At 39.0% G+C, this 20,826-nt stretch overlaps 1 protein-coding gene across 6 annotated transcripts in view; it reads right to left on the reverse strand.

The window, feature by feature from the left end:
* The window catches only part of HECTD4 (HECT domain E3 ubiquitin protein ligase 4), a 170,643-nt gene that overhangs the window by 62,902 nt on the left and 86,915 nt on the right, over positions 1 to 20,826 (reverse strand). For 2 of the 6 annotated variants that reach the window (XM_070386054.1, XM_070386052.1), the window contains exons 10-26: positions 20,709 to 20,822; positions 19,831 to 19,971; positions 17,467 to 17,699; positions 16,950 to 17,095; positions 16,090 to 16,160; positions 15,354 to 15,459; positions 14,643 to 14,763; positions 13,856 to 13,984; positions 11,776 to 11,900; positions 10,106 to 10,259; positions 9,240 to 9,340; positions 7,310 to 7,508; positions 5,089 to 5,235; positions 3,892 to 3,996; positions 2,599 to 2,762; positions 1,762 to 1,995; positions 149 to 341 (exon numbers count right to left, since the gene is read on the reverse strand). In XM_070386054.1, coding sequence (XP_070242155.1) covers positions 149 to 341; positions 1,762 to 1,995; positions 2,599 to 2,762; positions 3,892 to 3,996; positions 5,089 to 5,235; positions 7,310 to 7,508; positions 9,240 to 9,340; positions 10,106 to 10,259; positions 11,776 to 11,900; positions 13,856 to 13,984; positions 14,643 to 14,763; positions 15,354 to 15,459; positions 16,090 to 16,160; positions 16,950 to 17,095; positions 17,467 to 17,699; positions 19,831 to 19,971; positions 20,709 to 20,822 — 2,483 coding nt within the window. The remainder of the gene's footprint in view (positions 1 to 148; positions 342 to 1,761; positions 1,996 to 2,598; positions 2,763 to 3,891; positions 3,997 to 5,088; positions 5,236 to 7,309; positions 7,509 to 9,239; positions 9,341 to 10,105; positions 10,260 to 11,775; positions 11,901 to 13,855; positions 13,985 to 14,642; positions 14,764 to 15,353; positions 15,460 to 16,089; positions 16,161 to 16,949; positions 17,096 to 17,466; positions 17,700 to 19,830; positions 19,972 to 20,708; positions 20,823 to 20,826) is intronic. The other 4 variants (XM_070386057.1, XM_070386055.1, XM_070386056.1 and 1 more) reach the window with 4 other exon arrangements.

Consider the following 20,826-nt stretch of genomic DNA (forward strand, 5'->3'; position numbering starts at 1 on the left):
TTTTTCTACTATGTTAGTTTCTGTTACAGAATATACTCATTCAATATTTTTTTTTTCAGATCACTTTTTAAACATCATTAAATTTTTAGGAAAGATGTCATTTCCAACAGTTATAAGAGACATCTAAATGCTTTTAACTTTTACTTACCTGCAGCTGTCTCTCCATGGCATTGAGTTTCTTAAATGTCTCTCCCATGATTTTACACAGTAAATCATATTCCTCAGCATGTTCTTCTTGATACTGGAAATTTATTAGGGACTGCAGTGCATCAACTAAGTTCAAGTGCTTAATAACACATGATACCACCATTTCCTCCATCACATCTGGCTGAATTACTTCTCTGTGATCACAAGGGAAACTAGTCAGATGCGTGCCATGCTCTAAGTGTACCAACACTGTGTTTTTATAGATGGGAGAATGTCACTGTAAGTATGTTAAATATTCACCACACCATCTTCAGCACAATGAAGTGGCATGAACATTATGATGGCTTTCATAACAAGATGGCAAAAACTTAATATATTGAACAGGTAAAACCGACACTGGCCAATGAAGCTGAAAACCCAAATTAAACAGACTTGATTTTCTACTATTTGTAAAATTTTGAGCTGGAGTTATATTAAAGTTGGAATAGATCTAATGCTAATAAAAGATCTTTGGCACCATTTATTTGCCAATTCATTTTATGCAGTATTATGGTTCATAGTATTTTAGGCGTATGGATGTTAGGCTGAAAACAATGGTGCTTTTGTATTTTTTCACATTAAATTTCATCTATTCTTTAAATTTTTCTCTCTGAAATGGCCAATCTTGCCTCAGAAGGCAGAACAGGCCTGCAAAACAGACTTGACTTTAAGCAAGAATACCACAAAGACATTTGTCACTGTAAGACCTCACATTCTAAAGACCATTAGCATCTCTCTGGGCATCGAAAATAAATAAATGCCTCTAGACTCCATGGAAACCACGATGACTACCATGACTCCTTAAAGTACAAGGTTAAACCACCTGAGAAAAACCTAGAACTTGTCAAATGTTAGCCTGTATCAAAATCATATGGAAAACTTGGGCCCCACCTTCAGAGGTTCTGATTTAGTAGGTGTGAAATGGGGCTTAAGAACTAACAAGTTCTCAAGTGATATTAATGCTGTTGACTGAGAGCCCACACTTTGAAGCCTGTTGACCGGGAATACCACCTGGGGTACTCCCCACAATACCTGGTTAACATTCATTGCTGCTGCTGCTGCTAAGTCGCTTCAGTTGTGTCTGACTCTGTGCGACCCCATAGACGGCAGCCCACCAGGCTCCCCCGTCCCTGGGATTCTCCAGGCAAGAACACTGGAGTGGGTTGCCATTTCCTTCTCCAATGCATGAAAGGAAAAGTGAAAGGGAAGTAGCTCAGTCGTGTCCAACTCTTAGCGACCCCATGGACTGCAGCCTACCAGGAACCTCCGTCCATGGGATTTTCCAGGCGAGAGTACTGGAGTGGGGTGTCATTGCCTTCTCCATTAAGTACATGTAAAATTAAAGGTTCAAGAACGTCCCTAGTGGTACAATGGTAAGACTCCATGCTTCTAATGCAGGGGGCACAGGTTTGATCCCTGCTTGGGGAACAAAGATCCTGTGTGCTAGTTGGTAGGGCAAAAATAAAATAAAAATAAATGAAAGATTAATTTGTTAGACTACAAAAAGAAATACATCTCCTTCACTTGTTTAAACATTTTTTCATTGGGAAAATAAAATGCTATACAGCAACATACTTTATACTTGGTCTAAACTGTGGTCTAGCACGCCCAGAAATTTCCCTGAGCTTTATCATGATTCCTGGAGGCAGCCTTATCCGGGGCAGGTCAAAGTAGTTTCCAACAGGAGGCACGAGGACATCAGACGGGTAAGTGAACTCTCTGTCTTCCTCGATGGTCAGAGGCAGCGGAGATGGGCTTGGAGTAAGGGCAGGGGAGATCACACCGTTGGCCTCTACCTGCCACTGGCACCTGAGCATAAAGAAAAGAGATTCTTCACCTCCTCCTCTATCTGGAAAGTTACTTAAGATATATTAAGTAACTTAAGTAACAGATATATTAAGCACATGAAGGATCACACTATGTGCTAAGAATTTATTCATCAAACCTCCTCCAGAGGCTTAAGAAAAATGAACATTAAATGAAACCCCATCTTTGGGACTCTGCCTGCTCCCCAACATTTTATTACACAAACTTTCAAATATATAGGAAAGTTGAAGGAAATATATGGTTAATACACAAATACACACAGCTGAGATTCTAGAATAAACATTTTGCTCTGTTTGCTTTATTTCCATCTGCCCATCCTTTTGGGGATCCTTTAATTTAATTATACAATATTTGGGTTGGAGAAAAGCTTATACAGTTCAAGGCTGCAATTTCACATTTAGTACAGGAAGGACCACAAGGCACTTTGGTGTAATTTTCATCTTATTTCTTAGACACAGAGATACCCACCCACAGGATTGGCAGGCAGTAGGCCCAATCAGCTGGGAAATGTACTAAAAGAAGTTTTTCACATAAAGTCCTCTTTCCTTTGTGAGCAAAACCAGTTGGATTTGAAGCCTTTGTTACCTTTGTAAAAGTTTGGACCGCAACAGCTCCTGACAGGTTTCTTCTTCTTTGGTAATTTCTGGTCCGTTGTATAGGATTCTTAACATGGAACAAGCTAACACAGATAGACCTAAAGCCAGGTCTACCAGAAAGGGTAAGCCTCCTGACACATCCTCCGAAGACTCCTACAATGCAGACAGGGCAAACCGCACTGGTCAGTTACACGGCGGAGCACGTCACCTGCGCTGCATCACGCTGCACTGTCCCCAACCACGAGGGCTCACAGAGCAGCATCAAGTATCATTGCTACGGGACACAGAGACAGCACCCAACACCATGAGGAGATAGATGGTGGCACTGGAATGACCACAGAGTGAAGTCTCAACACAATTCTGGAGAGAGAAGAGCCAATAAGACTCCATATTAGAAACAGCACAAAACACATGCAAGATTTTTGGGATAGCTTCCTCTCTGCTATACCTATCTAGGTATAAATCACTATTGTGTTTTGTCACCTCCATCCTGTGCTTGAACGAAGATGCTGTCAATGATTACACTGAATTCATTCAATAAACATTTACTGAGTGCCTAGTGTGTACCAGCCATTGTGCTAGGTGCCTGAGAGAAAGCAGAGAACAAAATGAAGATGCCTGCCCTCATGGAGCTTACATTCTAGAAGATAATCCCACTCTAGAGAGTCTTGGCTTGGTTAAACTTAAGCAACCTCCCAGTGCTAAAATGTGTTATACAAATCAGTCAACTAGAGGGGTTAGGAGAACTCTTACTACTCTCTCTTCCTCTCTTTTTCCATGTGGGAGAGAAATTTATTTAAACAGATTCCTGGGAGGAAAGTAACTGGCACTATTAGAAGGAGTAGATTTAAGCTATATACAGAGTATAACACGAGTAAATAAGCACAGACAGATCTAGACCGGCAAGAAGAGCCTTTGGGAACTGAATAAAAAGAATCCAATCCTACTACTTTGAAAACCAGAATCCAAGTGCTTACTTCTATCAGGTGTTCGAGTCTTCCTCACCCTCTGGAGAGATGCTAGCAGCAGACCACCTCTCCAGGCTTTGAAGATGGGCCCCTAACAAGGGATTCTTTCTGTGGTGCTATACTGATTTTAGGTCTTAGCTAGTTTTATTCCATAAAACTATAACTTCTGTTAATGGTTTTACTACAGCCAAGTGGAAGAGATGGATGAAACAGTAGCTCATATTCTGCCCTGTTTCCAAGGCAAATATGATGTATGTAACCAAGGACACAGGAAAAAGTACATTCTGCCCACAGCAGTGGTTAGGTTCAAATACCTGAGCGCGAACTGTGCAAGCAAAGCCCCACATAGCCTTATCGGGAGTGTTGTGTTCACGGCCACTTCTCATTTCAAAGGAGAAGGTGACTGTATCTCCTTCCACCTTAAAATTTAAGGGGGGAAAATGCACTTTAAAAACAAAACACACAGTTTGCAAGAGAGCAATGAATTTTAGAGATTTACTTTCGAAAAGGACCACACAGCAATATTTCACTCCTTTCCTCACTTGCTTTTTGATTCAAATTCCATCCCCTCTCAGCTGTCTTTCCTGACCAGGGAGCTTTCGGAATGAGGCATCTGTGAAATGGGCCACAATTGCCCAACAGTGGGACCAGAGTAAAGATCAAATCTTGAGCCTAACTTCAATAAATTCCCCAGGTTTCTGTGCTTTCTGCCTTCCCCTCTCCACTTTTACCACCTCACTTGTGCCAATAAGGTGGGCAAATAGATGTCTTTAAGAACAGAGAGAGAGTGCTGAAAGACCATGCTCTGTGTTGTAGAACCAACAACATGAGTAAGAGACAAAATGTAGGAAATCAGAAAATAATTCAGTCTTGTGCTAATCTGGATCTGGCTGCATCTGGGCTACCCATCTGGAGGTAACTTGCTGCCTGTGGCTGAATTAAAGCAGGTATGTAATGTATTTGAGATAAAAGCTATGGGAACAGACTCTGGAGAGGTCTGCAGGTCTCAGTGGGCATTTCTGTTCATATTTATATTCTAGATAGACATACTTCAAGTTGAAGCCCACATTACAAAGCATGGCTCCAATCTCATCAGTTTGAGAATGGATCATTGTTTTTGCTCTCAAGTCCCCAGTTCATTTGAAAACACTGATTCCGTATTTTAAAAAGGCAACAGCTCTGTGGTTCTAGGACACCCCTCATGAGGGAGTCTAGAGAACAAGTGAGTAGGAAGAACTAGCTGTCCTTTCCATGGCCAGGGAAAAGATGCTATGACAACCTCAGCCCATGGGGCGACCTATGGAAAAGATCCAAGTTCTGGAGTGGATAGGGGTCTGATGTCTTATAAAGAAAGGAAGCTCATTCTAGTGAGTTTAAGGCCTATCTAAGATCCCCACCTCAATAAGAGTCCCCATGGCAAATTTTCTCTAGAGTTACAGTTAATACTTGGGCCCATGAGGAATGCAAGGTCATTTTCTTTTCTAGGAAGCGAATGTGCCTGAATACCATACCTTCACCAAGTCTTTCGGCCAACCAGTTCCTAAGACACTACGGCTGCCATATCCCAGTGTATTGCCTCCATACTCAGCAACCTTCCTACTGTTTGTGTTAGGCCCCGCGTATATCACCAACTTCAAAACAGAAAATATACTGTTAGACTGTAAAAGAAAAACAAAAACAACATCTACAAATAAAAAGGCTGCAAAAAAATGTTTGTTTAAAAACACATTTATAACCAGGCACTGGGGTCATTATAACTAATATTTCCTGATTTTTTTCTTTAGGTACAACTGATACTGGTTTAGATGCAATCAGCCATTGGTATTTACAGGGTAGCCTCAGAGTAGTAACAAATATTAGCACGATTTAATTGGCTTGGGGACCTCACATTAAAATAAGTTATACTCAGCTACTGTACATATTTTTTTAAAAATCTGTTTTAATTCTAAGTAATGAGATATAGCCTATTAATGACAGGTATAGTTTGCCCCTTAAATCCTCCCCCAAATTAATAAAGTGAGCAAATGCAGATGGTAAGATGGTTATAGCTAATACAACAACAAAAGTCAAAAAAATTTAATGAGTGAATATTTTAAAAGATGCAACAAATTGAAAATAAGCCATGTATTCTTAGAATGTTGCTTAATGGTATAAAAAGAAAATGACACAAAATTTGGGTCAGAAAAGGGGCTGCTTCTTCTTGGGTCAATTTTCATGTATCAGTATTTTTCTTCAATAAAAGCTATTCATTTATACACAGTTAACAAACTTTCTATTAATAACACGCAGGAAAAACATTTAGAGGTCATTTGGCATTCAAATACTTTCATAGGAAGAAGGCTCTGGCTTCTGTAAATACCAAATTCTGTCTTGTAACATGTACTCTGACCACTGCTGAGTTCAGTTCATATCTAAAAGCTGCACTTTAAGCCCTAGATGCTTCATCACTTTATGATTTCTTACCCTTCTGCACCTTTGGGGGACACCAGCCAGGGACCGCTGGAAAAGTAAGTGTTACTTTTATCCATGTAGTAAGCCTCCCTAAGCCTCCATTTTAACACTAATGTCTACAGCAGATGGAGGTTAGCTTACATCAGAAGATGCAAGTTATTATTTTTTTTAAAGGAGAAACAAAATGACACCAACTAAAACAGTAACATCTTCCATTTCTGTTTTAAATAGTTACTAAATGAATGTAGGAAATAGGGGTAGCTACTGCCAGGAGCTATGAAGTGGGATAGACTGATGCCAGGAGATATATTTTTTGAAAAACCCACTAAAGAATTTTCTAAATTCTCTTGCTTCCGGCTAAGGTGAGTTTTAGGGGCAAGTCTTAAACCCCTCTAGACATCTGGGAATCGTCACTATCCTAGAAGATAAGGGGGGAAAGAGGATACTATAATTTGCCCAGTAATGTGTTTCACCATCTCAGTATTTACAGTTAACAAGTTCTCTATTTTTAACCTAAAACTCTCCCTTAAAGGCGTTTAAGATCATTTGCCCTTATACAGATCACAGAAAAAGACAACAGATAGTTAACAATTCACATAAAAAAACCCTGTGTGCATACAACACTATCAGACAATCCTTCAGTTGTACCTGTATGTTACATGTCACAATTGTATTAGCCTTTCCACATAAGCTCAACAGAATGGTTTGCAATGCAACAATTAGATACAAAGGAAAATACTTCAACCCCTAAAATGATTTCTTTTACTTACTATTGTTAAGCCACTAGGTTAAAAACTATAATTCCTCAAACTGTGTGGGCTCTGAGGTAAGGGCAAAGAAGAACAAATAATTTAAATAAATATAAACCAGGTCCTAGGCACATCTGAAGCCCTTCTATAAAAAGCCACCTTCTCCCAAAAGATACATGAGAAGCCCCAAGAACTGGGCAGCGAGACCTTTTGAAGTGAATGGACACTCACATCTACAGGAATCCCAAGCACAGAGGGAAGGCAAGAGGTAAACAGCATGCAACACTTTTGAAAGCTTACAAAAGTCCACTTTCAACATGTCATTAAAACACTGCTCTTGGACTGCAGAGGTGCTGGCTCTGACTCTGCCAGTCACTACCCTTTAAGTCATTATCTTAGAAAGTTCTCCCTAAGAAATCTCTGCAGACAGAAATAAGTCAAGAATGGTGACCAGCAGCAAAGAAAAATAAGAAGCATCTAAAGAAAACAGCTTATTAGAGGTGAAACCAACACTAAATCAGTTCTTGCTTACTTTGTCATAGTCATATTGCGAAGAGCATCTGCTATCAAATCTAAGGTACAGGCAGCGAGCTCCGGGGATGTGGACAGTTTCTTTAAATTTATAGTTGTCTCTGACAGGGTGGACTGTTTCCACAGTCTTCCCAGCAGCCCATGGAGCAGGAATCTTTAAACCAGTGAGAAACCCTGGCTCCTCCTTCTCTTCCAGCATTCTAAAACCAGAAAGCAATGGAGCTTAACAGCAAGGAAAGGAAAAGGTATACACAGTAAAATATGAAAGGTTAAGAAATTTTGGTTTAATTTTCTACAATAGGCAGTATGACAACACTGTAACAAAAACAAACAAACAAAAAGCCTTTTATTTATTGGCCACACTGCACTGTGTAGCATATAGGATCTAGTTCCCCAACCAGGGATCAAACCCAGGCCCACCCTGCAGTATAAGTGCAGAGTCTTGGCCACTGGACCACCATGTAAGTCCCCAGAAATGTTTTTTAAACTCCTATATTTAAGGTTCTTTTTTCTTTGTTAGACAATATATTTGCATTCCCCCCCTCCCTTTTTTTTCAAGGGAGAAGCCGAATTCATACCCAGAAGAAGACCACTTTGCCAACTCTCATTTAAAATTCCTCAGGGGAGAAAAGATACTGTAAAGGGCCTTTAAGACTGGCCATTTTCCAAATCACACAGGAAGGGTCCTGCAGTCTCCTCTTGTTGATAACTAAAATGCCAAGTGTTAAAAATCCTATGAGTCTACATGACTACTTTTACTGTAATTTTTACTAAAGAAAAGTGCCTTTGAAGGTCCTCTTCTCTATTGTAATTCAATTCTCAGGGTCTTCACAGCCCAAGTTTGTATCATGGAATACAAACTCCTATACCCTAAACTCAGCTGTTGGGGAATTCTTTTTCTGTTTCAGCTTTGCGCTATCCAATGTAGGGGTTACTTTGTCAAGTGTGGCCATTTAAATTGAATCTAAATGAAACACAATTAAAATTCAGTTTATTGGCCACACTGGCCACTCAGAAAGAGGTCAGTAACAGCAGGTGGCCATGGCCAATAGCACTGAACAAAGATACAGACTTTTACTGCCACACAATGCTCAACCAGAGAGCATGCTGCTCTAGAAAAACCAGGAAGTCTTTCCTTTCTGATCAATGTTCTTAAAGACAGCTTTAGTGAGATGTAATTGACATATAATAAATAGCACATATTTAAAGTGTACATTTTGATAAGCTTAGCCTTCTGTATATACCTTTGAAGTCTCCTCCTTCCTCATGGGAATCCTGGTGGTCACTTCTTCATTTTCTTTCACTGGAAATTAGTTTGTATTTTGTATCTTATATAAGTAGAATCATAGTTTGTACTTCTCAGGGGGCTCTGACTTTTTTCACTCAGCCTAAGTATTCTAAGACTCATCTGTGTTGTTGAAAATATCAGTGGTTCATTCATTTTTATTGCTGAGTAGGATTCCACTACACAGATACACCACAGTGTTACCCTTCCACTTGTTGATGGACATTTGGACTTGTTTCTTATTTTGGACTATTCTAACTAAAGCTGTTGTGTGAACCTTCACATACAAGTCTCTGTAAGACTCTGTGCCTTCTTTTCTTTTGTGTACATACCTAGAAGTGGAATAGCTGGATAACATGGTAGATATATTTTTACTTTTTAAGAAACTGTCAAGCTGTACATCTCCATCATTGGTATATGAAAAATTTTCAGTTTTGAGCTAATCTCTTGATCTGCAGGGAAATTTATTCTAACCCATTCCTATAATCTCCAAAGCCATTCTCTTAATTATCTGTAAAGGTTTGACCCTGAAGTCTCTGTCTTTTCCCAGTTAAAAAAATCACAAAGTGAGTACTACAAAGGGAGTAGTAGGCTTTCACCAGAGGAAAACATGGCAGAGGTTCCTGCAGGAAGCAGTGCTCCTTACCTCTCATCCGGCAAAAGCCTGCCCTTCTGGTCTGATGCACCACATGGGGAACAGCCCACCTCAGCAAAAACAGGACACTGGGTTTTAAGCAGCAAAGCCGTCTGAAACACAAAAGCATCATGTCCTAAAGTGCTTATGTGTCAGTTATCTGGATGGTGAAAGTGAAAGTTGCTCAGTCGTATCTGACTCTTTGCGACCCCATGGACTATACAGTCCATGGAATTCTCCAAGCCAGAATACTGGAGTGGGTAGCCTTTCCCTTCTCCAGGGGATCTTTCCAACCCAGGGATTGAACCCAGGTCTCCTGCATTGCAGGCAGATTCTTAACCAGCTGAGCCACAAGGGAAGCCCAAGAATATTGGAGTGGGTAGCCTATCCCTTCTCTAGCAGATCTCCCCGACCCAGGTATCAAACCGGTGTCTTCTGCATTGCAGGTGGATTCTTTACTAACTGAGCTATCAAGGACGCCCATCTGGATGGTACTAGAGCCAAACTTAGAATTCTCACCTAAGTCATCTTTTCACAATCCCAGTCTGTTCTCTTTCACTAAGAAATGCTTTGCTACTTAGACCACTTAATATCATTTTAACTCTGGAACATATCATTTATATTCATTACCAATATCCAGCAAAGGCTCAGGAGACTAAATATAATGGAAGGATCTCAGTCGCACCATAGATAGTATTTTTACAGTTCACTGGCAATTAATATTTGTTAAATGAATGCAGTAAGTAATTTAGTCAAACAAACTGTTTTCCCTTACTATTTCAACTTATTTTTATGACACCATGTTTTGCTTCATTGCACCTTTATTTCATTTTCTGCTCCCAAAGAGCAGTTCACTTTGGCACATCTTCGGACCATACCTGACTGGTATAGAGTACCAGCTGCACTAGCTGAGGCATCAGGGCATCGGCCATGGTCAAAGTTTGTAAATTTGGATGCATCAGGGAAGTGAGTAACACTGGGAGAAGGTGACCAAGCATAGTAGCCTTAGTAACTTGTTCCAAGCCTTTTAACCTACAAAAGTTCAAGAAAACATACAGCTTCATCAATTCTCAGGCATGAGAAGAAGCCACTATCATTATTCTTTGACACATTCTCTTAAACTGCATCTCCTGGTACTAGCTAAGCATTTATTGTTTCAGCAATTCAGTCTACAAATGTTCCACCTCCCACGAGGGAGAGGGAAAGAACAGAAATCTAGTAATAGATTTTACCTTTGAACTGTGATTTTTTTTGCCCTACCAAGTTTATATGGTGCATTTTATAGCACCTTTGAAGCACTTTATAAATGGGTTCTAAAATGCAAACAGGTACTCTAGTTACCACCTGCAAGTTCCTTTGGCTCTGGGGCTGCAGGGTGCAGTGTTGCACTGAATATCTGATAAGGAGACAGGGAATGGCTACAACGCTGACTCAGCTGCCTAAAGAAACTGGTTCCCATGTGGGACAGAGGCAAGTAGATTTTTAATTTGTCTTTAAAATCATGCTCTCCCCCCACCCCGTGTTTTATTGACATATAACTGACATCACTGTATAAATTTAAGGTGTACAGTATAATGATTTGATATATGTATATATTGTGAAATGATTACCTAAAATCCTATTCTTAATAACTCATCCTCTGCTCAAAGAACGAAGGTATGTGACTCACCCCAAGAAACATGTGGGTTATGTAAATTCTCTAAACTACTTAGGATGCTTGGGTTGGAACACTCACATCTCCCCGGCTCTCAGACTGTGTGTCCTCCCCAGGCGGACCTGCTCCATGTGCCCACAGTGAACCTGACATGTCCCAACAAGCCCCAGTGCAATGCCTTTCTGGATCACACTGTTGGCAGCTCTAGCCTGCCCACCTGCCCTCTGGGAGTGGGCAAGAAACAGGGACATGGGACAGACAGCGTTACTAGAGAAAAGAGACACTGCAGGGCACTGTTTCAGATCAGCATCTCAACACTGAAATAATCAACAAACACAAGATGTAACTCATCTCTGACAAGAAACCATAGCAGAAATCTTAATGGGGAGGACTGAGAAAGAGCTTTAGTACGGGGAAAGAGAGATTTACCCTCTGAATAGATCACTCCTGTATTTGGAGAAGTAAAATTACAGTAAATTCTCGGGATACTGTGTCAGTATCGTCTTTTGCAGAGCAGTTATTTCTGTGTCACTGAGTCACTTCCTCCTCTCTAGAGTATTCACCACAAGGAAACTAAGCGCACACGGTGCTGAGTGAGGCAATGAAAGGAAAGGCCAACTTGGGAACGAGGGTGGCAGAAGACCCATGTGTCAGAGAGGATGGTGTCCATACCTTGCAGCCCTCAGATCATGGCTGTTAGCCCACTCCTCCCTAAAAGCACCATTAAAGATTTCAACTGTGTTTGGCTTTGAAACACTTGCCATTCCAACCTGGTCTCACAAAAACGCCTCAGAATTAAGTGAGCATGTGATGTTCTGTTCTAAAAGATTTCGCTTTCATAAGCAAATTCTTCCTGAAGGGCAGCAGGCCACAGTTCACAATCCAAGTCCTCACCTCTGCTCCCGGTCGGGTATGTCACTATTTATGAGGGCAGTTGTGACCTGCTGTAGCATTTCCAACACTTCATCACATCCAGTCAGGATTTGGGTAGCAAGAGCCAAAATACTGACCTTTAACTCCTAGGTAGGAAACATCACACAATTATTTTTAAGCTCTGTGATGACGATATACTCACAATGACAACACAAAATGATGTATTTAATGATGCATTTCCAAATTAAATAATGAAGTGTTCAGAGTAAGCCCAATGCAGTACGTTCCGCTAAGGATGGCAAGTAACAATCTGAGTTGGGAGGCTAAGGTCTGGAGTGCTGACAGAAATACGCAGTATTTCACGGGGAGCACACTGAGTCCCTGGGAGAAAAGGCGTTTCTCCCGTCCCCTCCAGCACAGGAGAGCTCCCGGTGACCAGCCCAGAAACTGTCCAGGTGGAAGAATGCCGTGGGCAGGATGAGGATAGCTAAAGAGAAAAACACAACAGCAAAAGGTGCATGGAGAGGCGGTGAATAAAATGAGACAAAAACACAACATTCTGAAACAGTGCAAGTGACCTTTTTACTTAACGTTTTAAACCATTACACTTGAAAACAGGCAAGTTTAAAAATTCAATGAAAGTAGCAGGCAGTTACAGGCTATTAAACATTAAGAATAACTATTAGAGAGTTCATGGGAGTACGAGTACTGAATAACGTGTTAAGAAACATTAGTTAAGATCATAGAAATGTTTAGTTGACAGTTATTTCCTATTAGGAAAAAAAATACAAACCACTCTAACCCTTCAGGTGAAATGTGTATCCGTTTTTTCCCCAGAATTCCTAGACAAGCCAGCCTATTCTGCCTTTACCGGGAGTATTTCCTTCCAGGAGTTCAGGATTTGTAACATTTAGTCTTTCAAATAAAAACACTGTTTTTTTGTTGTTGGAATTTTCTGGGGTCTTTTGGGGGTATTATTTAGACATTTTGATCATTAAGAGAAAGGCATTCTGAACTGACTACATGAGATCCTGTCAGCCTTCATCTGCTGACTACTTGCGGGCTGCAGCACATCCAGGCACTGCACAGGCCTCGGCTCTATTTCTCACAGCAGCCTCACAAGGGAGAGGCTTTGGCCTCTTCATACTGATTAGGAAATTAGAGCACTTTCAAATTAAGTGTAATCAATTTAAATGATTAATTCATGTATTTCTGCCTGTTTAAAAACTGATTACATAATGAGATAAAACCCATAAATATGAGCTAGCAGATGTATGAACCCTTTTATATGTGTGTTTGTGTGTGTGTGTGTGTAAAAGGGTAAGAAAAGGGCAAACTATAGTGGTTTTTATCTTTAGCTATAGCTTTCTTCGTTAATTTTTCAATGTGTTTTAGTCAACATTTTAAAGAAAAATTGAGTTCTTATGAATTTCTCCAATTCTCCCAACGAAGTTGAAATTCTGAAGAACAATGCAAACAACAGCCTCAAGCACCTGTCAAGATTATAACAACCAGGGCTACTAAAAAAAAAAAAAATCTGTAGATTGCTATAAATTGTCATGTGGGAACAAATTATTGAGTTTATACAGAAGCTAACTTAAAAATAATTACCAAAAATGAAATGAACTATAGGTTCAGAAATTATTCAATATAAGGAGTATGAGAAAATTATCACCTTTTTAAAGTTATCTGAATCAAGAGAACACAATAAACCAGCCAAGATGTCAAAACTGTTTAAAATGTTACGCTCCCAGATTCATTTACCTATATTTATTATATATACATACATATATTTATACTTAAACTTTTCAGGTGCATATGAGATCACTTGTTAAGTGCCAATTCTTAAAAACAGATGAAAATAAAGCCACAAAAAGACTGACAGGAGCTCATGGATGACACACTATGGGAGTGTCACAAATATGGTAACCACCGTGCAATGACATAAAAATCTATGAGATGAGTGACCTAATATTACCTCACACAAAAATATAGGCCACATGGTGAACTCTGACATCATCAAAGACAGAAATTTAGCCAGTTAAGCTGTGCTTTTACACATTGGGTAGAAAGCATCGTTAGAATAAAGCTTGGTGTTTACCTGTACCTTCAATGTCTCTCCCTGCAAGGAGTTGTCACTGTCATCATTCTCATCAGGCTTAATCAAAATAGTGTTACTGAGAAGGTGGTTCTGAACTGCCATCAGATAGCGCAGGCAGGAGGATGCGGCCTTTAATACAAATAAGGGCATTTAAATGATCTAAACTGTACTGAAAGAAGGGCTCACGTTTTTAAAAGATTTTGATAAGGGAAGCAAAAGAGAAAGTACAGAAAACAGACCAAGTTAGTTTCTCAGGTAACTTATTTCAATACATTTATCATAACTTTCTGCCTTCTGCTATACATTGCTCACTAATCACTCTGATACTTGAACTTCTGCCTCTTAATAAGTAATTCCTCTTCCCCCCTCCCCCTCACATGCATCTCTGTGACAGAAGACTCTACCCAAACCCTTAAAAGAATCTTTTGGTTCTTATCAGTCTCTGTAAATCACTGCTGGTTTAGAAAACAATGCTAAATTAAAAATTAATAGAAGGAAAATCCCCAGGATTTTAAACAAAATGAAAACATCCAAATTCAGTCTAACAATTTATTGCATTAAGATATTTAAGCTGGAGGAATAAAGTCTTTGGAGAAAATACTCTAAGTGGATTTGTCTAGTTCTACATTTCTAAGACAAGCACAGCTGTTCATTGACTTTCATCAATTAAGTCTATCCTTGAAAAGTATGTGTATAAGTATGTGTGTACACACATACTTTAAAATGGTAAAATGAAAACAAGGACACTTGATATAATTTTGCTTTCATTAAACACATTTTTACTTACAGGCACAGTTGAAAGGAGTTTTTGAAAATCATCTTTAGAGACAGTTTGGCACTTGGTGATTAAGATACAGGATTCTCGTACAACAATCTTCAGAATGTAGTGTAAAAGTTCATCATTTAGTCTTTAAAATGTAGGAAAAATGTAACAATAAGATACTGATGGTTAACTAATAAAAGGATAAAACTTACACAATCAGTACAAGATGACAAATAGCAGATACGAAAAATTCATTGGCTCTGTAAGTGAATCATCTTACTTAGTAATGATGCTAACAACTAGATATATTGTCTAAATTAAATTTATGGAAATACAATGGTACTCAAGCACCTAGTTCAAGTATTTTATAAATAGCAGAGACACATCTTCCTCTACTCACCAGCTCTAGCCACACCTCCCAGCCTCTCATAGACCAGCAATTAGATGATGCCCTTTACCAACATTTCCTAAATAACCTCCACCTGTTACTTCCGCCAAGTGCTCTTTTTGCCAGGCTCAAGTTATTTCACTCATAAAACTGAAATGTGCTATTATCATTTATTAGGGCAACTGTGGGATTTTTTATCTTTCAGTTGGATCCACAGTTTAGACTTAACATGCTAATTATAGCAAAAGATATTACAGGAGACTCAAGATGATCAAACACATTTAAGTGTAAATTAATTACTGAGGAAAACACTAAGAAAAGGCTAGCAGTGAATCACATCACATCACCTGTAATGATCCTCCTCCTCGCTGCCGAATCGGTTGTTTTGAAGTTGTTCAGCTAAATTAGTGAGGATCACATCCCGAAGCTGGGAGAGGCCACTGTTTCTCTCTCCTAGCACAGAACAAAGCTCCATAAACTATCTTAACAACCATGCTTAGAAAACTGATACTATTTTTTTTAAAGTTTGTAAATGAGAAGACTGTTGACAATTGAGGGGCACCAGGCATATGTACTAAGACAAACAACAGCAGCAAATACTATATCACAACCAATCAGACTTTCTTTAACCAGTACATCCTGATTAAAGTGGAGTTACTGTCTTGATATTTCATGAAGTGCGATTTCTAATTCTTTAAACTTCTAATTCTTTAATGTTGCTTATAAATGCAGAGTGTTCTTAACAAGGTGAGTTTTGTTGCTGTCATTGAGTCTAACTTTAAAAGTTGAGTTTTAATGTGTGGGGGAACAACTGTCTTAGAAATCCCAAGAAATCATTATCTTTAATGTTCTTTGAACATCTATAACCAGGTACATTATGCTACACAGTGGGGCTAGAAAGAGGTTTACAAAGCTTGACAATATATAGAACATGGTTTCTGCTTTCAATCTGGTTTAAGTGTTGGCATATGTGCACTTTTAAAAATAATGCTAACAGATATGAAGAAAAAAATAAAATTCAGTCATTTCCTTAGGGACAAAAAAAGGATGGTTTTTCAAGGGTAATTAAAGGATAATTCTCACCTTCTGTTAAGACCAGCTTAAGTAAGTTATTGATTTCAGTTTCACCTGGGTACAAGATATTTAAACCAGAGCTGAAATGACAGAAAAGTTGAAGTTTTTAAACACGTGTTCTAGAATATCCAAACTCTAAGTTTTAAAATTTTTATTAAAGATGCCATTTTGAGTACAGTTTCACCACTAAAAAGGCAGTGGAACCTAAATTTACTGTTGTGATTCAGTCCAATGACCGTCTTGATAAACAGGATCCCACTCCTCATATTTGTGAATTACCAAAATGATAACTTATCTGAGGCTAGATGCTGAACCAGTTAGAGAGAACTGAGTTATACAAAATCACTGTAGTGAAGCCAGCTAGATGTAGATTGTAGCAGAAAACCATTTGAGAAGTAACTGGCAGAGCAAAGATTAGAATCCAGGTCTGCCTGATGCCAAAGCCTGGTTCTTTTTTTAATTTATTTGGCTGCGTGGGACTCAGTTGCAGCATGTAAACTCATAGTTGTAGCATGTGGGATCTAGTTCCCGAATCAGGGATCAAACCTGGGCCCCCTGCACTGGGAGTGTGAAGTATTAGCCACTGGACCACCAGGGAGGTCCCCCAAAGCCTGTTTCTTAACCACCTTGCCACACTTTGACCAAAATGAGAAGAACATCTATTTGCAAACCACCAAAATATCTACTTATAGGGACTGTTTTTTTCTTTTGCTATTTTAAGATCCATACATGAGGAACGTCTGAGTCCCTGAGGTCCTGACTATGGGATGGGGCAGGAGACATGGGAGGCTAACAGCCTAGAGGGACAATTACAATGAAGCGCAGAAGAAGCCTTTGGTAGACAGCACTAAGAAAATTGTGCTGAATACCTGATGGCAAGGCAGACCTCCTTCTGAATTTCAGGGCAAATTTGATCTTTGGGTGCCATCAACAACTGCCAAAGAAGCAATCCTGACCGTCGAATGATGTCTCGATTCCTTTCAGTTTGTGGGCTGAAGAAAAATTTAAACACCACCTACAGAAACAGAAGGGGTATATCTGAAAATGCTAATTCTACTGGGAATAAAATTATCCCTATGAAGAAAGAACAGGCTAGTTATTCTTATGAATAAATACCGAGGTGTATTTTTAAACACAATCTCTTCTATTGTGTAATGGTATAATTAAATATTTTACATGTATTAATTGCAATGAGCTACATATAGCAATATTCCATTAACTGCAGTGCAATGAGTATGATGGTTATTCTAATTACAGGATTAGAACGTGGTTAAGTTCCAAAACAGGAATGTGATAATATTTTTATCCTGGTAGAAATTAGCTGACGGAAGCCAGAGTCTGTGTTTCTTTTTCTCTATTTCAATTATCTCAAAACAGTATATTTACCTGAAAGACAACAAGAATGCAGCGTATAATACAGGTGTCTCCATTAACCATGGCCTTCTCCATAATGTCACAAATACTGCTCAGATGGTGTGCTTCAATGGGATGCTGTTTGCCCAAGACACTTGTGATTGGAAGATTGGGGTTGGTAGCAAGAAGATTGAGTTGGTGTATGCACATCGCACCAACGTGGTGCAATAATTGGTTTATAACCTCATTCGTGGTTATAGCCTCTTCTAGAAGATGAAAAGGAAAGTCTGTGAGGAAAGAAATCTCTGTGGGTGGTCACCACAGAACATACCTCTCACTTACAAAAGGTACATGCACGCTAGAAGAGACTAATTTGGCTCCAATCTCTGCCACTACTGCTGGAGAACTCTATTCCTTGCCACAGAGTGCTGGGGTGAAAACACCTGGGAATTTCCATTTTTTAAAAAAAGCGTAAGTAGCTACTTTTTGAGTCCTTCTATATGCTAGACAATGGGCTGAATGCTTTGCATGTATTACCTTACAATATCGCTATCAACTTTGATTATTTCAGCCCTGTTTTGTAGAGAAGTGACTCAAGAATCAGAGTCAGTAACTCACCTGAGATCACACAGATACTAATGGTAGAGTTGGGATGTGAATTCAGGCCATATCAGCTTAGATTCCATGCTGGTAACTCTTCTAGAAAAATCTCTATTCACCTATATTCAACTTTGCTGATTATTTTTCTGACCATCTCAAATCTGCTGTTGAGCCATTCTAATAATTTTTTTTTCTTAGTCACTGAACTTTTCAAATCCAGAATTTCCAACTAGTTCTTTTTTTTTTTAAAACAAATAAACTCTTTGTTGAAATTCTCTATTTGTTTATAATTATGATCATTATACTTTCCTTTAGTCTTTTAAACATGGTTTTCTTTAGTTCTCTGAATGTATTTATAAAGGCTGCTTTAAAGTCTTCATCTTCTAAATCTAATATCTGAGTTTTGCCTGCAGTGTTTAGCTACTGGTTTCTCTGCTCACTTTTTAAAAAATTCTTCTTTCTATTTTACTATTTCTTTTCTTTCATTTGTTTATTTTTATTATTCTCATTTTTCTTTTTAAGGCTATCTTCCTAGCGGTAGGTAGGAAATAACCTTGTCTGAGTCACAGGTTGTGCTCCAACACCCTGAGCTAGTACGACTTCCACCCTGGATGGATCATGTTTTATGCGGGAAGCACAAAGTTTAGGCAGTTTTAAACTCTTCCATGCTTTTCACCTTCTGCTGGACCCTCTCAAATTTCTGCATGTGTATGACGGCTCATTTTCAGCCAGGCCTATGTGAACAGTTTGGGCCTTCTCTGGCTTCTTCAGATGTTTGGGGGAGCTTATGAAGGTCTTTTTGTAGCTTTCTCATTACCCAAATTTCACCAGTAAATTTCTGGCTAGTTTACTGGTTTGCTGCTTGCCCTAACCAGGACCACAACCTCAGGCTAGTTAAGCCACTGGTTGTCTCTGTTTGCCACCAAGACCACTACTGTTATTGACACTGCTGCTGAGCATGAGTTTTTCCCATGCTCCACTCCAAATCAGTCAGCCCCTTCTGGCAGCAAAGCTGCTGGCTTCCATGATCTGCCCCACCCTGCCAGAATTACGGCACTGATCAAGCTTACGGTGGGAGACAGGGGTATCTCCAGCTAAGAACACCACAGACTTCTACTGTTCTAGCCTAAGTTCAGTGGGTTTTTTGTTTTAATGAATACTGCTTCTGAATTTGTTATATCCCTTTGGTCAATTTCCAGAGTCTAGAAATACTTTTTTAGTTGGTATTTTAATTTTGTAGAAAGAGTTGTTTGTGATAATTCAGTTCATTTTATCACTGCTTTATCAAGAGAGGATTTGCTGAGCTACTCACTACTCCATACATACCACTGTAGTTGACTTTGAAGTCATGAGATTTTAAATTAATATTAAGTTAATAATTCTTAATATTAACAACTTTAATATTAAGAAATCTAAAGGTCATTTGCTGGATATTCTATCAAATTGTAAGTCTGTGTATAAGTAAGTTATTTTTAAAGCAAAACAAAACAAAACATAACATTATATAATCCCATGCCAAATACAAACAAAGAATGAATTTCTGTACTAAAGTTTTGACAATTCAGAAGGGTCGTAACAATTTCCTTTTAAAAAAAGTCTGTGGACCACCTCAAAAGCTCTATTTATTTACTTAATCATAAACCAATCAGATAACAAGAATTTTAAACTCTAAATTTGAAGAGGGAAGGCTGTTGACACACTTTGCTGCTTGGGGTACATTCCCACTTACACTGCTGCTGTGCTGTCTCTTATTTCCCGGGGGAGCATCTCTTCCCATAGGACAATGAGTGCACCCACCTTTGGGCTCAGTGATGATATGGCTGACTCCAAGTCTCTGGCAGACGTAATGGAAGGCCTGATTCCCAGGATTACACCACTGATCGATATAGTCATTCGAGCATGTCCACAGCATGTTGTTCACTGTATCATAACAGGCACCTGCAAAAAGAGCAATCTTTATACAACTATCATGTCTGGATATATACTTATATATATATATATATACCTTTATACAACTATCACTGCTGGATATATACTTCTCATAAGCACTGCTAAAGAGTAGAAGGGCAAGGATGCTCCCCAGAGATGGCAAAGCAGTAGACTGGGGCTCAAAGGATTCAGTCTACTTGGCTTAACTCATATGTGAGAATGGAATAGTTTCAAGGAATAGAAAGTTTTTAGTCAGTGACTTACATTGTAACCTTTTCAACTCCAAAAAGGATTCAAGTAGCTTACATTAAAACTCAGGTACAATAGGACTAGTTAACATTAACACGCAGTAAAAGCCTTAGTAACTGAACCCTAAACTCAGAATCAAGTTTCCTAGGTGCCAAGGCAAACAGAATATCCAATACACTACATAATGCTCATCTTCTAACAATAAGAAGTATACCAAACCCTTAGGGGAAAGAAGTTTCTTTACGGCATGAACTTGAGAAAAATTTGTTATAGGATCATCATATAACCTATAACGGACAGTATCTTCAACCATAATTTATGCAGAGGAATTTCACATATGACAATTTCTTATATTAATCCTCACAACTAAAGAGTAGCATAAAAAAATTCTTTCAAGGAAACTAGAATACCATAGAGAACTGGCAAGACTTTTTGAGAGAAATTGCTAAAATTTTGAATTTTTCCAAGGACAATAAATGTGGGCTTTTAATTCTTACCCAATCCTGGTACAAGAGCACCACGCCCCAAGGAGCTTCCAGCAGCATCTATGAGGTCGGCACGACTTGTGAATTGACCATCCGAAATATTATACACCAAGCTAGAGGCCAGGACTTC

This window comes from Bos mutus, chromosome 17, assembly GCF_027580195.1.
Source record: "Bos mutus isolate GX-2022 chromosome 17, NWIPB_WYAK_1.1, whole genome shotgun sequence".
NCBI classification, from domain to species: domain Eukaryota; kingdom Metazoa; phylum Chordata; class Mammalia; order Artiodactyla; family Bovidae; genus Bos; species Bos mutus.